Source organism: Dufourea novaeangliae, unplaced genomic scaffold (genome assembly GCF_001272555.1).
Source record: "Dufourea novaeangliae isolate 0120121106 unplaced genomic scaffold, ASM127255v1 scaffold16, whole genome shotgun sequence".
Lineage (NCBI taxonomy): Eukaryota > Metazoa > Arthropoda > Insecta > Hymenoptera > Halictidae > Dufourea > Dufourea novaeangliae.
Window position 1 is genome coordinate 2,855,978 of NW_015373891.1, and position 16,320 is coordinate 2,872,297.

The window sequence follows — 16,320 nt, forward strand, 5'->3', positions numbered from 1 at the left end:
TAGGAATCTCCGACGATCGGCGGGTGGATGGATCGGAATCCTAGGGACGAACTTGTTTCATATTTGATTAGGATTCCATCGACGGTGTGTCCATCGTTGGCCACCGTGAAGGGTCAATATTATCACACGTGCTTGGAACGCCGACAGAGGAAACGGTGCATGTATATCTGCTCGTCTTCTTTTTTTTTCTCTCCACTCCCCACCCTCCCTCCACCGATCACGATTTCATTTCAGATCGGGACCTTCGTTGGTTGCACCGCGGCACCTGCGCCCGATGGGCATATATTTATACAAGTCCGCCCTTTTCAGGTAGACGCAGCACCGCGGCATTTGAATACACTCGAAGATTCGATGAATCTATTTGCATCCTCGCTTGGCGGATCAAGGGGGACACACCCTGACGAGAGCCGGTGGAAGCCCCCCCTCTCGAATTCTGCTTCGTGTCGATTATCGTTGTGAGTGACAGGCCCTGCAATTTCAGTCTTGGCGCAAATTTCGCCTGAATTACAAGATATTTGCCTATCGCTAGATTATAATACACCGCGTGGCATGACTAATAAAACCACCCTAAAAATTTCAATTCTTATGTATTCTGGTTCAAATAAAAACGAACCAAGTATGATGTCTGATAATTGTGTTGAGAAATAATAATTCTGCAGAAAATGATAGATGGTATTCCCTGGAAGTTATTATTTTTTCTCTTTAAAGTGGTTGCCCTAAAATTGTTTATAAGAAATGTCCGTAAACCTAGAGTTAAAAACAAACATTCGAAATTATCGTGTTACCAAATTTCCCTTGTTACTAAGAAATATTAAGAACAACAGTATCCATTGCACTATTTCAGAAACTATTCGAGAAAAAACGATCGGGGCAACAATAGAAAAAAAAAAAATATTGAAAAAGTCGTTTCGCCGTCTAAATTACCTCGCGATACAGGTGGGAAGTTCTATACCACGGAACGGGGTAACAGTGAAATGTGTGACATGGACACTTATCGTGACGAGTCATGATTGCACCGTGTCTCGATCGCCCTAGCCCGCAGAAAGTGGTAATAGGTAGCTAATAACGAGTCGCGATACGATCGTGAGAAAGGAATTCTCGAGCGTTCGCGATAACGCACGATTCCACCGTGGCCACGAAGCAAGCGGAGTCGTACGGTCGTTTACGCCTGAAATTGAATAAGAAAAGGGGGCCACGAACGAATACAGAAAGCAATTTCATCGACACATACTCGTCTCGGGGGAATGTGCCCGATAACGACGCAAAAGGCGATTTAAAATACAGAACCGACGATTGATTCGCGACGATCACAACGTCCGAGCACGTCCCGTTTTTCCGCTCGCGGTTTACGACTGCCATTTCCGTTCACGGTAATGTCACTTTGTATAGTTTTATCTCGGCGCACCGGTGCAACGGGCACAGCCGTAAAACACTTATGACACCCGTAGCATAATAATGCCCGCTAGATAGCGGCTATCTTGGCCGGCGGTATAACGCGGCGCTCATTCGGCCATTTTCCTAATTAATGTTTAATGATTCTCGATATCTGCCCTCCTTTAACTCGCCACGATTACTACCTCGGGACGGACGGGTATATCGCGTATTCAACGACGTTCCCTGGGCTTCCATTTCGAGCCGTATAAAACACGGGTGGAACGTTTGAAGCTTGCGCAATGACATCGTCATTTATGATCGAGAATTAAAAAACAAATTGTAAAAGTCCAGAGATTTACGAGTGTGTATTAAACGTTTCCAGCTCGTTTCGTAACACGCGGAACGGACATTTAAATAATTAATGTGGGACAAATACGGATGTTAGAGTCGTACGTTGGTCTTTGCTTTGAACGCGATTCACCGACGCAGTTGATCACCGACCACCGACATAAGTAATATGAATTCAAATGTGACGTGGTAGCTACTGTCGATGTACGTAAAACGTCAGTCGAAATGGACTCCACGGCGAACGCTGTTGACTTAGAATACAGTGATATCCAGTGAAGGAACTACGGAAATATGTAATGGAGCTGGGAAATTTATGTGCTTTGTTAATATTCTGGGAAATATTTTCGTTATTTCAAACGATAGGCAAAAATTTTACTAACGAAAGTTGTAGGATTTAAATCAATAGATAGTATGGTAATAATGGTTTCTTGACAGGGTGGATTCGCTCAAGAGGAGATACAGAGGTCAATTTTGTTATCTTAATGGAATGTCCAATTTTTCATGTTTGATTTCAATAGAATATCAAATTCTAAGTATAGAAGTACTATGGTATATTTATCCTAAAATTGACCGTTTCTAAGATATTTGACCTTATGAAACATATAGGAACATGTGCGTAGTACTTTGAATCTAAACAAATAGTAGAAACGAAATAGCATTGTTGTTGGAGGTTTAGTACAGCGATAGAGCTTGAAATTTTGAAGCCAACAATATTTTTTTCAGTCGCGTATGGCCATTAGTATATGAAATATTTATTATACAGTACTGAACGGAGTTGGGGAAAATGAAATCTAATTACAAGAGCCAAATCACAATTCCAATGTAATTGCAAACCAATTACAATAACATTGTAATTAACTATACTAAATTTACAATAAAAATTACAATAACATTGTAACTAATTGTCCCGCAATTACATTGCAATTACACAATAATTGCAATTTAAATTTTCTAATTAAATTACATTTTAATGTAATTAATTATTATTGAACACTCATCGAGGATTGACTGTATAGCGATACTAAAACTGAATACTGAAATGGTACAGGGGCTTCTGACGCCCCCGAAGGATGGGACAGAAAATTACATTGCATGTTAGGTCTACTCTTATATCTCGTCTGTGGTGGGACATGTGGTATACAGGCAAATCGACACGCGATCCGCGGCGCGAGTAGTCTTCGAACGGTATAAATTAGACCTTGCTTCACATTCCCTACCATTCACGAATTATAAAGAACTTATGAGGATAGGAACATACGAAAAAAAGAAAGAAAACGAGGATTTGACATCGGTAACGATTAGAGAAACGAGTCCTTGTCGATCCTGTCCGTTTGAAGGAACTAGAGATAGCGTGAACAGCTACTCGTCAATCACGATTGATTCAATCACGTTCGTTCTAGATCTCGGTGATTTTTCTCAGTGCTTCGTGATTTTTGTGAAGGAACATAACAACAGTTCTTTGCACGCGATATATAACCTGAATATTTTATATTAATCACATGGAAACAAAAATTCGAGTTACATTGTATAAAGCGAAGGAATAATTAATGATTATAAATTACAATCTACATGTTACCTAGCAAATCATTCTTTTAGAATTTCTTGTTTCTCCTACTGATTTTCAAAAACACAAATAGTAATGTAATTCGCTATAAAATCATATTGAATACGTCTTTCTGTTTAAAGATCAAGAACTTAGGATCGCAGTGAGCAAATTCGCTCAAGATAAAAAAAATCGCAATCACGATCATGAATGAAGTTAAATCACGACCTTGATCATGATTCGACGAACACTGTGATAAATCACCGTTGGTGATTTTGTACACCATCTCTAGAAGGAACAGAGGTGGACAATGGTGAACGGAGTCGCGCGGGAAAACAAAATTGGGGGAAAGGGAGGGGGGAAAAATTAATTCCGTGGCAGGCCTCATGATATTCTCAAATAATTCGCTGCCTCTCTGTCTGTCAGTGGTCGCGTGAGTCACGCGTGTATAACTTTGCGGACAAAATCAAACGAAAAAGAAGCGATCGAAACCCTCTTTCTCTCTCGTTATTATTCGCACGCGTGCATCGAGCACGGCGGAATTAATAAGTTGTAATTACGTGTATCGTGCGGCGAAAAAAAAAAGAAGGGGGGAACAACTGCGACAGCGGGACCAGTCTAACCAGAATCATTGATCTGCTTCAGAGATGGGCAAATTCGTTATCTAGATAAAAAATTTCGAATAACGAATAAAAGATGAAAAAAAGTATTTTTAATAGCACAACCGTGATAATTTCAATTTTTACAATAACAGAATACTTCTTTTCGAATCAGTAGGCAATTGGCAAACAATTATTTCATTTCATTAACTGTTCAAAGGTCAAGGTGACGATCCCATGTACTGCTGTTTTTCACGAATAAAATTGTGCCTAACTCTGATCTGCTTTCAGTCGCATCAGGAGGAGGATTTGTCGGATCCAGACCTCCAAGACGAGGAGAGCGGCGAGGAGTTACCTCAGCAGCCGCTCCAGGGTAACACGCACACCACGGACAATGGATCCATGCCGGTCAGCACACCTACTCCATTAACACACTTGAACAGCCTGATGAGCACGCACCATCCGCACTTTCTGGCCAAGCTGAAAATGGAGGTCAGTGAAAACATTTGGGATTTTTCTTGCCGCGGCCCTACTCCCGTTTGGTTAACACGTTGAATTCAGCGGGGCGGAAGATGGGTGGGGGTGGAGGGGTCACCGACAGTCGACTTGCCAGTGGCTTCGTGGGTGTCGGTCGGTGACCACCAACCTGCCTAAAATCTGTACATTTATTTACATTTTCATTTCAATTCGGTGACGATATACCTAAATGGAATGTTATATAAATGTTAACTCCTCGAATTTCTTCGAAATCATGTCAATATTAATTAAAATGAATCTGTAATGTTTGTATACTTTTCGATATTGTTGATATTGGGCTATGAAATGGTGACTCTTCATAAACTGAATGTGTACTAGGTATGAGAATTTGTCTGCGGAAGTTTATGCAAATTTTTATGTTGTAATTTAGGGAAAATGAAGCCAAATAGAAGTAGGGTAAACATAGCAATGAATGAACATTTAAGAGATGTTGTAACTATTAAAATCGAGTTGTAAATGTTGATAATATTAATAAATGTTCGGCATATGCAAATTAGATTTTAGTATCTATATCTTTTTATTACGTATAGATATTTCAGTTTGAAAAATTGAGAAATTGTCATTAATTTAATTAAAAGAAAAAAGTACAGATTTTACCAATGAATGAACAATATTAAATTTTACAGTAAATGTACAGTCAGTATGAACATGTAACTCCTACTGCTTCCACAATATTATTAGCAACGGTCTATTTCTACCGAGAGTAGTCGTTAAAAAGTTGCATGTCAACGGGTCAAAGCTGGTAGATTCGAAATAAAAAGGAAATCTAAATAAAATTTCTGAAACTTTTTGCTCTACTGAATTTTAGTCGATTGCATATTCTATAAATGCATAAAATCCGCAGTCTAATTAGCACGAACTGAATGTTTTCCGCAACATTAGAGTTTGAAGTACATATTCCACAGTCAAACGGTTAAAGTATTACATTTTGAAGTACCCTACACTAAAAGTGTTAAGACTGGATGGTAGAAAATGTTGCTGGTAATCTAACACTCTCAGATGAAAAATGGCAAATTCTTGTCGGCTTAGAAACTAAAAGATATTGTGTTCGACAGAAAAAGGTCACAAATTTGAATAATTCTGGAAGCAATCGAACAAACGTGTAAAGTAGCGTGCAACATTATCCTTTAATCATTTGCACTCGAATAATAAAATATACTTGATATTAATGTATTACTCTACACCGATAATAAATATTTGACGACAGCGCAGCGATAGGTACAGTTTAAAATGTATTACCGGAGACTGTCGTGGACGTCACTGAATACACTATCATAAATCATTTTCTATTTGTGTGATATACTTGCAATAATATCGTGTCCGTTTAAAATAGTTTCAATTCGGTCGCGATTCGAAGAATTCGCAGTCCTTCGAGGAAAAGTTTTCAATGCCCCGCGGTCGAAAAATCGAACAATCGTTTAATCGTTTAAAAGCGGGCTCGCTGTCGAACGGTTATCTGCATAACTCGCGGTGGAACTCGGTCGGCGCAGAATTAAGCGTTCGCCGCCACAAAAACGGGGAAAAAGCGGCAACGAGTAACATAAAGTTTAGCAAATCGTGAGAGTCTGTCGCAACTTTTCTGCCACCATTGCCATAACAGTATTGATTCCTTTTTTTTCCTTGTTACGCAATAAAATTATGGGACCATTTTTAACGATCTCTGCTTTCGATTCGCAACCATTATCTGTGTTGATCTACTTTGATAGCTGTGGTTCGTTCGTGAAACGGAATACACTAGAACGCCAATCATCCCAAATAACGAATTACGATTTTTCCTGTAAAAAAATCCGTTTAAAAGAAGCACGGGGAACGTACCATCCATTACTCTTAAACGAGTTTAAAGTAACAATTAACATACCCTGGATTCGACGTACGTGAAGATAATCAAAGATATATAATTGTAGAGGAAGATGATCTTGTTTAAAAAGATAACGACAAAACTACAGAAATAGTCGTTAGGTGCAGTTAAAGTATCTATTCGCTTTATTATGCGGTCTTCCATACAATAAATATCCATCCTTCAAAATTACTTTATTTCCAATGATTTTCCACTCGTACATTACATATAGCTATGAAAAAGATTTAAAAATTCTTTCATTAACCGATTATAATAATGTACGTGACGCCACATACCAAACGGGAAGAAACGAAAAACTTGCACCGTCCTTAAAGGATCAATTCGGATAATCGGTGTTTTACTGTAGTAAAAATTTCCTGGTAGAAAATCAATTCGGTGAATTGATAATATTATTAGTCAAAGTGAAAGTAATTTTACCATTTTATTCAAAATTCGCTAATTTCTGCCGCGACAGAGCGACGTGGACGCGTTGAACAACAAAAGCGGCCTGGAAGCTCTTCAGGCGGCCATGGGCGGGACCGGGTTCAATCTTCCGTTCACGTTTCCGCCGCCAGCGGCGTTCCTGACCCCGCAGCACCACTCCCAGAACAATCATCCGCAGTCGGGCAATATCGGGGGCGGTCTTGGCAATCAGATGACATCTTCCGCGAGCTCGCATTCCAGCGAATCGTCGCAAGGCAGCGCGAGAAACGGCGGCGAACCGCGGGAGAGCAACAATCATTCGCAGAACAACACGACGGGAACGAATCATCAGCAGCAGACCAGCTGGAGTTTCGAAGAGCAGTTCAAACAGGTGCGTCAGGCAAGTATCTACATAGCTCTGTATATGCATGCTTGTTGTTGCTGTCTTTACCTGGACCACCGAACCGACGATCAGAACCGTTTGTGGGTTGTTGGCCGCCTAGGTGCAAAAACAGTATCGCCGATCTTATTATTTTAATATTATTCAATTAAAAATTTGATATGCAGTTTTTACTTTTATATATATAATAATGAATTCGATTGGCGATCTCGAACATACGCGAAACGTTCTTTAGATCAAAGGAGAAGTAAAGTCTGGTCCCTTCGGATTATTTATCCTGCCAATTCCGGAAAAACTGGACATATTAAATAGAGATTTTCGTGCTCCTTATAAATTCCCTTTTTGGATCCTCGGAGCATAACCAAAATAGCGTTCAAAGAAGAAGTTTCTTATTTTGGACATCGGGAACTTTGTGAAATTATCTGTCGAGTGTGTTAGGTCTCCTTAAAGCCTTTAAGACTTCTTTGCGATTGTTAATATTATATAAGAATACGTACTTACCCGGTTAATATTCAGTGCCGAGGAGTCTTGGAACACTTATGGAGGATTTCCTGTATCTCGAATAATCGTAGAAAACACGTATCGATTCCCTCTCCAGACGAGTGGTCGAAATCGTGGAGTGGGGAGGACGCCTCCGGCTAAACGACACGAAACGCTACAGTTCGCGGTGTATACGATCGTTCAGCCCAGATGAGGAAGGCTGGTCGTCGCGCGGGGGCGACGTGGGCGTGTAAAGCGGTCGCCCTTTGTGGGACAGTGGTTAGTGGGCACAAGGGACGCGTAATTACGGTCGGCGAGCGTGTTCGTGGCGGTGGAACCGGCTGGACGCGGGGGTGGGTGATGGCAGTCGTATAGGTGGGGGGGGGTTTAATTAATGCAACGATGGGAGCTAATTATTATTTTTACACGACCGGGAGATAATTACCGACCGACCGTCCGCCGACGGTTGCGGCAAGAAGAACCAAATGATCGCGTACAGGACACAAAGAGAGGGTGGACGAACACGGAGGAGGAGGGGGGGGTTGGGTGATACGCAAAAGAATAAAGGGTTGAGGGGGACGGGGGACGGAAGAAAAGAACGAACATGGGAAGACGATAAAATAAACGCCAGAGACGTAGATAGACGTAGCGCGGGGTGACGGACACACAAATGTGAAAAGGTTGAACGAAGTTATAGAATTAGCCGGACGCTCATCGCAGCCTTGTTAATGCTTTTTGCCCCATTCCCCAAGCCCGTGCCCCGAGCCAGCGCGCGCACGCGTGTATTTTTGCGGGGTCCTCGGATCAGCTCGTACGACGACGCTGGCAACCGGTGGTTTTCGGTTTTTGCGAAGAGGGTGTGGTGTTGGATTACCATTTAGATTGTTGTTCGCGGCCGAATGGTTCGCCGGGGTGTCCACGGCCTACGACAAACTCTACATCTCCGAGAACGGGTTATCCCGTTCTGATTTCTTGCTGGGAAATTGAACCCTTCGTCATTATCCCTGCTCCGTAGCGTTTGATCCCTTCGATAACACCTTCGAGTAAATTGAACGAGAAAAAAAAACGGACGACGAGAACAAGAACGTCTCCTTGTATTGCGGTGTGAATACATGATAAAAAGTTACATATCGAACGAGACAGGAAACGTGCATGTGGAATCAGCGAAAAAGAAAACCACATTATATTTACACAGTCTAAAATTGGATTCGTATAATTCGATGCTTACAGCGTCATATAAGTTGATTTATGTAATCGAGCAACCTATAAAATTAATTCAGATAGGCGGGCGACCATGTTTTTTTTTTTTACCTTTTCATACTTCTACATTACCGTTATCCGCCCCCGTCCGGCTCGATTTTTCTTTGAAGCCTGCAGAACACACACACACCCTCCCCTAAACGTCGATGGATCAAGGTTCACGGTTCCCCTGCTCCCAGACAGAGACTGCTCCGAATGGTACAGACTCCGCTCGATTATCGTCCTGAACTCGGTCGGGACAATAATCTTATAGGGAGAAATGCTTAAGACCCTCGTACATTCGTTTTCTGCCCGAAGCCCAAGCCTTGGCAACAAAAGTAGAGAGGCAAGAAAGTATGCGCTTGATAGGTTCCACGCCCCCCACCCCTAGTCCGTGGGGATAACGCTTGGACAATAATCGTGTAGAACAAGCCAGACGATAATCGAAAGGAGTCTCTTCAGACACGACGATGTCAGACGACAAGATAGCGAAATTTGCGCGAGGCATATACAGGGTGCAACAAAAATGTTGTAGGACCCGAAAATGGAAGATTCGTGAGATGATTTGAAACAAATTTTTCCTCAGGAAAAATGTTATCCGAGGCTCTCTTATCGAGATATTAACGAAAAACCCCGACCAATCAGAGTGCGAGTCTGCCGGCCGAGTTCGCACGGTAACGCTGGCTACCAATCGCAGCGCGTAGCCAATGTTACCGCGGGAACTAGGCCGGCAACCTCGCGCTCTGATTGGTCATGGTTTTTCGTTAATATCTCGTTAACAAAGCCTCGGATAACATTTTTGCTAAGGAAAAACTTGTTTCAAATCACCTTAAGAATCTTCCATTTTCGGATACTCCAACATTTTTGTTACACCCTGTATATCGCTGATTAAAGCGCACGGATAAGCGCGGCGGCAGAAAAGAATCTTCCATTTTCGGATACGCCAACATTTTTGTTACACCCTGTATATCGCTGATTAAAGCGCACGGATAAGCGCGGCGGCAGAACGCGCGAAAGAGCGACGGGAACACGGGTGGTGGAGGGAGAGAACCCGGGGGAAGAACACACGTAGGAATGAAAATGGAAGTCTCCACCTACTCGAGGAGCGGCGCCCGCGTCTCACGGATCGCATCCATCATTCCTGGTGGGGGCGTATTTGCCCCGGGTCTTTAATCTTTCCTCATCGCGGTGGAGAGATGGTGGTTCCCCTCGGCCACGGGGAACCTTTGGACCGTTTCTCGAAGCTGACGCAGATGGGGGCCGATGTTTGGCGGTTGTCTGGACCGACTCGCGGCCAGATTTAACTTCGTCGCGCGCGTGTCGGCGTCGTCCCGTTCCGGATCGATTCGAAATGGCCAATAGTAGAGCGAACCGATGGCCGTCGGTCCAACAGTGGGCTGTTTCGGCGATCTAGCGGGACAAACGTCGGAGGTGGTATACATAAATTGTCAGTTGGGTGGAAGTGTTTGGTATTTGGGTAACCCTTTCGTTCCCATTGTTGTCATGTGTCTGTGTAATTCAAATTACGGAATAAAATATTAGAATCGTGTATTTTCTCGTATCTGTGAGTATTTAATAGTTTCTTTTGGTCTTATGTGGTACCTTCTTATTGGTAAAATAAGACGTTATTTGTCCTCTGTTTTCTACATTTGATGGAATTCAGGCGTTGAGCATTATGTATTATAAATGTAATAGCAACTTACAAGACTATAATTTTTTACATATATTTTCAGACGGTTCATGGCTCGAATGTTTGGAACATTGGGTTTTATCGTGTATAATTATAGAAGTAAAAATTTTGTCAAATGGCAAGGAATGGGGAATGGTTTGAAAATGTTCAACCGAGAAGTTCTGATATTTAGCTAATACTGAAGCATCGTAACAATCGTTGACTGAACAACCGATTCACGTTCATCTGGCTAATCGTTATTTTCCTGAAATACATAAAATTGTCTACTATGTCGTCCCAATGTTTCTGATTCAATAGCTCGTTGTACGATTTATTAACTTTCGCTTGGTCACGATATTCGACTTTTGTCCCGTTAAATTATTACTAGACAAACCACTATGCTATGACGGTGTCGTGTTTTATCAAGCCACCCGTAACACGAATGTGGAACGACGGAAATGATGTATTCCGCGCACGCGCGATAAACGTTTATCGCGATCCACGTGTATATCAGAATGTTTTATTTCGATTTGCCCGCGTAACCGAGCCGCTCGACCATCCATTCCGGGTGAATGATAATTTTGCGTGTACACCGATCCTACACTAAAATTCACCAGCAGAGTCGCATAATTCCGTGTCGACGGTTAACGACGAATTTACGGCCCCCCCCCCGGCCGATTTCTTTCTTCGTTTTTCCACAATAACGCCACGATTGCGTTGGCAGCGTTGGCCGTCCAACGATCGTTTAGCCATTCGCGCGGCGGATTGCAATCGTTATCGGCCGTAAAAATTCGCGGTTAACGGTGAAAAGCACACTCTTGGCAGTTCGTTTGTTCCCTCCGGATCTCGTTTGCTTTATTACGAAACCGTTCGTCGAACGACGCGATCGATTAAAGTCGGGAAAAAGAAAGAGCTCCTTAACGGCCCCCCAGGAAACTAGCATGATTTACTTCAAGGCGACAAGCTGCATTGATCAACCGAGATACTTGCTTCATCCTCGATCGAAATCACCAGTTGCTTGACGATCGATTTATATGAACGGTCGTCTTATTTTCCCAACTCAATTTATCCCTCGGTGTCAAATTGACACACAGTTATAAAAACTCGATACAACGAAAAGACACATAAATTTAACATTTGCAAATTGTTTAAAATAATATCATTAAATATTACCATAATTTAAGAGTAACATCGTATTTCTTGAGGAGAAAAATTTGTGAAATCGACACAAGGGACGGATCAAAGGTTAGTATCATAGGCTCGATATTTTGCTACGAATGCTTCAGACAGCTCTAGAAGTAGGTAGGCTAAAAGTACATACGTACACCTTGATGTTCGTCGAGTTTATAGTCCGCCCGTTTGTTCTCTCGAAATAGGCTACCAGGCCGAGACTCGAGTCTCCTGTGGCTGACCCGCCATGAAAGCGGGGGCGAAAGGCCTCGGTTTCAATAAAACAGACCAAGCCTCTTCTCTACTGTACACAACGTGTACCACACATCGGTGGCTAGGATCCACTCAACCAGTAGGTACCCCCCTGTTTCAAGGTGCCTCTAAGCACACCTACACGCATCCCGCGGCGCATCATCCCTCCACGCAACCGGCGTTCACTGACCGTGCACTCGAGAGCTACCACGGCCAATATAATACTGTAGCACTATACTTTGCAGCCATTGCGAAATAACTCGTAAACCTGCAAATTGCCGGGTGTTTCGCTCCCATATATATGCGTATGTACAAGTATACACATACGTGTGTGCACGTCGACTCTTTACACCCGGTTTCCCGAGGGGCTGTGTTGGTAGCGTGCATCCATATCGTGTACAATGCACACCCACTCAGCGAGGCCGTTCCTGGCGGGGGTGCAAAAGGTGCCCCCGTACCTTGGCGGCCAAACCCAGGGGCGGCCGTTTATTATATGTAAAATTTTGGCTGGTAAGAATGACAATCGGAACTTTTTTTTATGATTCTGAAAATTTTAGATAAGTAGAGTTCAATTTAATGAATTTTATAAGTAATTTTTGTAACACTACTCGTATACAAGAATTAACTGCATGAACAGCCCATAATACCGTAAGATATTTAGACATATTTATTGGATTAAATTCGTGTAGGTAATTAATGGTCGCTATTTATCAATAACGTCGTTCCTGCAAGCTCACAAAATTTTGTCCATCGACTAGTCATAAAGGAAATACTGTATACAAAGGTAATTCAGTACCCGATGGCAATTGTCCTCATACATTTCAATAATAACCCTCGGCATAAAAGGCACGAACAGCCAGCCAGCGAGTTAATTGTCAATCGTGCACGGCTCATTGTAGTATGAAATCGTTGCACGCGAATGTGGAATAACGATAATACCGGGAACTGTTTTTCCCAGTGTCTGTTTCGCGAAACAAAGCCGTGGGCTCGAGTTCGCGAATGTCCTTGCGATACGAGAGGTGTACCCGGAGCCGCGAAACGTTGTAAATACGAGACCGAGAATGGGTACTTGGCGGCGGTATTCGTGTCTATCGAATGTTTCGAAATCGGCTCCGTCGAGTGCCGTTGCTGGCGAGAAACCACGAGAGACGTACGAATCGTAAACTGTATCGTAAAAGTTTATCCGTGACCGACGCATAATCCGCGACCAATAAACGCTTGCATTAAGATCGAGACGGGATTAAATTCATTCATCGAACAAAATGTAACTTCAGAGAAGACGGCGGCGATCCTTTATGCTGGATCTGGTCCACAGTCACGCGTATCAATTAGTCGTCGAACGATTAATAACCCCCGTTTCGCGGATTCTCGTTTCTTCCACTATCCGGTCATTATCTCGACGATTCGATTATCGATCAATTAGCAGGACCGTGCATGCAGAAGCGCAATTACGGCACGGTGCAGCGAGACGATCGTTTTGAAAGCGCTCGTTCATCGGAGAGGGAAACTTGTCCGAGCGTTCTGTGTCCCATTGTCGCACCCCTTCTTCGTGAAACGGTTTGTTAATTCGCTCGCGTTCGGCGAGTGTTGCGTTTCTTCAAAAGAATTAAACGGAGGACGTGCAGCCCTTGTTGCATCGCGAGGAATGAAAGGATTCTAACGGTGGTTGTAAATGAATACTGGTCCTTGGAATGGTTGAAATGGGTTTTTTACGAAATAGAAACCTGTAATATATGGAATCACGGAATGTCCCATTTCATAGGATTGGAGGTGTTCTTAACAAATTCAGTTTCTTGTCGGGAATTTCGATTTATTCGTTAAGTATGCTGGGAAGTGGAAGGATACTTACAGTCTGGAGTGGAATAAGATAATTAGAGGGTTCATACGACACTCTGTACTTACACCAAACAGATGAATGATGATAGCGTTGAATTATATTCTTTTAACCCTTAAATACCCATGATTCTTCCATATATAATAAAACATTTATAAATGACTTATTTATGAGCCATAAAACACATAGAAAAATAGTAGTCTTGTTTTATTTGAAAAAAAAAAAGCGTTTGTTGCAAAGTGGCTACACCATATCTAGAACATATAGGCAAATCGCAAACTAATTACCGTGAAAATTTCTGAAACAATTATTATTTATATATACATTCGACTGTATATACATTCGATTACACCATGCAGTAAACGTTTATATGCTTACTACATTAGAAAATCTTTCCAAATAACAGCACTATGTATTTAAGGGATAAATTCAAGCATAAGAAAAGCCACATAATTTCTAGGATGATTTAATTTTATAGCAGAATGACGACAGCGTTACACCATCTCAGCAATACTTAACCAGTCTCAAAGACCCCTGAATGCAGAAGCAAAATTACCGATTGCCGTGGTGTTGAGCTCGAGAACCGTGCCGGACTAATCCACTTATATTCGCTTAGAGAACCACCTGCGTTGCTTGCCCGTAAACGGCCGGTCCGTCCGACGCGTCAGCTTTTCCCCCGCGTGAAAAACGAACAAGAACAATATATATTGACCCGCGGATTCCTCGTGTTTACCCAATAATTGGATGAGGCTGTAAATATGGCTATTAAGCTACCTACGCTTTCCTCGCGCTCGCGCTCGTTAGAAGCAACCGATTGAGAGTTTGCTCCCTTGATGCCTGGCTTGCCTACCACTCTTGTTCGCGCCTCACGTCCGGTCGTTACTGAAACCACCGAGGAATCGGCCTCAACTAGCAGAATAGCTCGCCTCGATAGTGTTTTTCCTCGCAGCGAAATTATTTTTCCTTGGAAGATGCTTGCAATCGGTGGCACGGTTACTTCTGACTAATTTCGTTCCCCAATTGGAGATTCGAAGCTTTCGTGGTTTTATGGGAGAAATAATCCAAAGTTGTACCAGCGTTCTACGTTCTTTGCCTTGTAAAATTTATGGTTCGCGAGTATTACATTGAAATATGAACAGAATATTGTTTAACCCTTGCATGGTAAGGGGATAGGCCTTGGTAGAGGAAGATTCCCGAATTTGGATCATCGCCTAGGTTAGATCACTACTCCAACTTGTCAGGTGTAAGCAGTTTGCGCTCTCTGATAGACAGTGTGTGTATGGTAGTGCTGATTGCATTAACTAACTTAGTATGCAACACAAAGTTATAGTAGTAGTCCATATCGATCTAATAGGCGATGGTCCAAATTCGGCAAACTTCCCTTATCCAAAGAATGTGCAGAAATCAATTTTTATAAAAATGCAAATTTTATATTATTTTTCACAAAATGTTATAAATGAATGTGGAAGTTTTATGTATACAATGTATAGGTCACAAATGATCAGAACAACGACTTTCACGTGCTGTGAGGGTTAATAGGGAACCATTACATTTTAGAGTCCAATGTCAGTAGGAATTATTTGACCCTTTATGAAGCTAATTGCAATGAACTTTGAACATTTGTAATTAATCCCCAGGAGAAAATGCGATCGGCCAATGGAGTGCCGCATTAGGAATCGAATCCAGGATCATTCTGTAGTCAGACAATTACGTTGGCTAACTCGAGCTACCCAGGCCATTGGCGATTCCTATCATCCTAATTCATACCCGCGAAACGCTACAGTTTACACTCCAACGCCTCGAGAGTAATAATTTTACCCCAGTTCGAGCGTATTTGATCTTGGCAATTATTGGATCACCTACTCATAATTGTAGAGACTCGAGCCGAGGCTAGTCCCAGAAGAAGACGTCAAGGTGTTATCTTCATCTTAAATCGCGTGCAGGTCCTCCCCGTGCGGCGTTTAACGTTGCCACTGTCGTGACCAGGAATCCGTAATTTCTTGTAATTCCACGGAAGATAGGAATCGCGAGACCCTGAGCGCATCGATCGAGATATGACGCCTCCGTTCGGCTGCTCTGGTAAATTGGTTCGTTACGCCACCGTGCACCGCCACGAAAATGTGATTTTCCGTCACAGGATGTGACGAGCAGTTGCCCTTCGTCCAGACGTTACTTTGCAATTTATCTTTCTCTTCCTTCGATTTGATAAAAAAAAATTGCAACAATAGAAGCGTCACCGTGATAGAAACGTCTTCATCTTGTTATTAGATTGCTGTAGAAATGCATACGTTCATTTCGAAAAACCATTGCTCTTCATTGATAGTTAATCTTTCGTTAGGCTTGCGCCCTGGAACGTCTGGTATCCTTTTCCTGGTATCGACGTTAATAACAACCGACGGGTTTCTTATCGCTTGAATCGCGTGGTACCAATTCCCGCGTGCACGCCACTAAACGAGTCCGGTAAAAAACAAGCCCTCCTCCACTTTTTCTCCTAGCCTCTTCGCGCCTCCCGACGCCACGAACACGTCTTTCATCTCAAGCCGTTCATCTCGGGTCGGTTGCCTTTGCATCGATACCCTTCCGTATCCCCTGTAATGTCAATTAACCGTTATTCG

The 16,320-nt window shown here is 42.6% G+C and overlaps 1 protein-coding gene across 1 annotated transcript in view; it reads left to right on the forward strand.

Annotated features, from left to right (window-relative positions):
- Positions 1 to 16,320, forward strand: part of LOC107188018 (protein dead ringer) — a 161,531-nt gene that overhangs the window by 46,566 nt on the left and 98,645 nt on the right. Inside the window, exons 2-3 of the mRNA XM_015576242.1 lie at positions 4,156 to 4,356; positions 6,714 to 7,052. Of these exons, the coding sequence (XP_015431728.1) occupies positions 4,156 to 4,356; positions 6,714 to 7,052 (540 nt within the window). The remainder of the gene's footprint in view (positions 1 to 4,155; positions 4,357 to 6,713; positions 7,053 to 16,320) is intronic.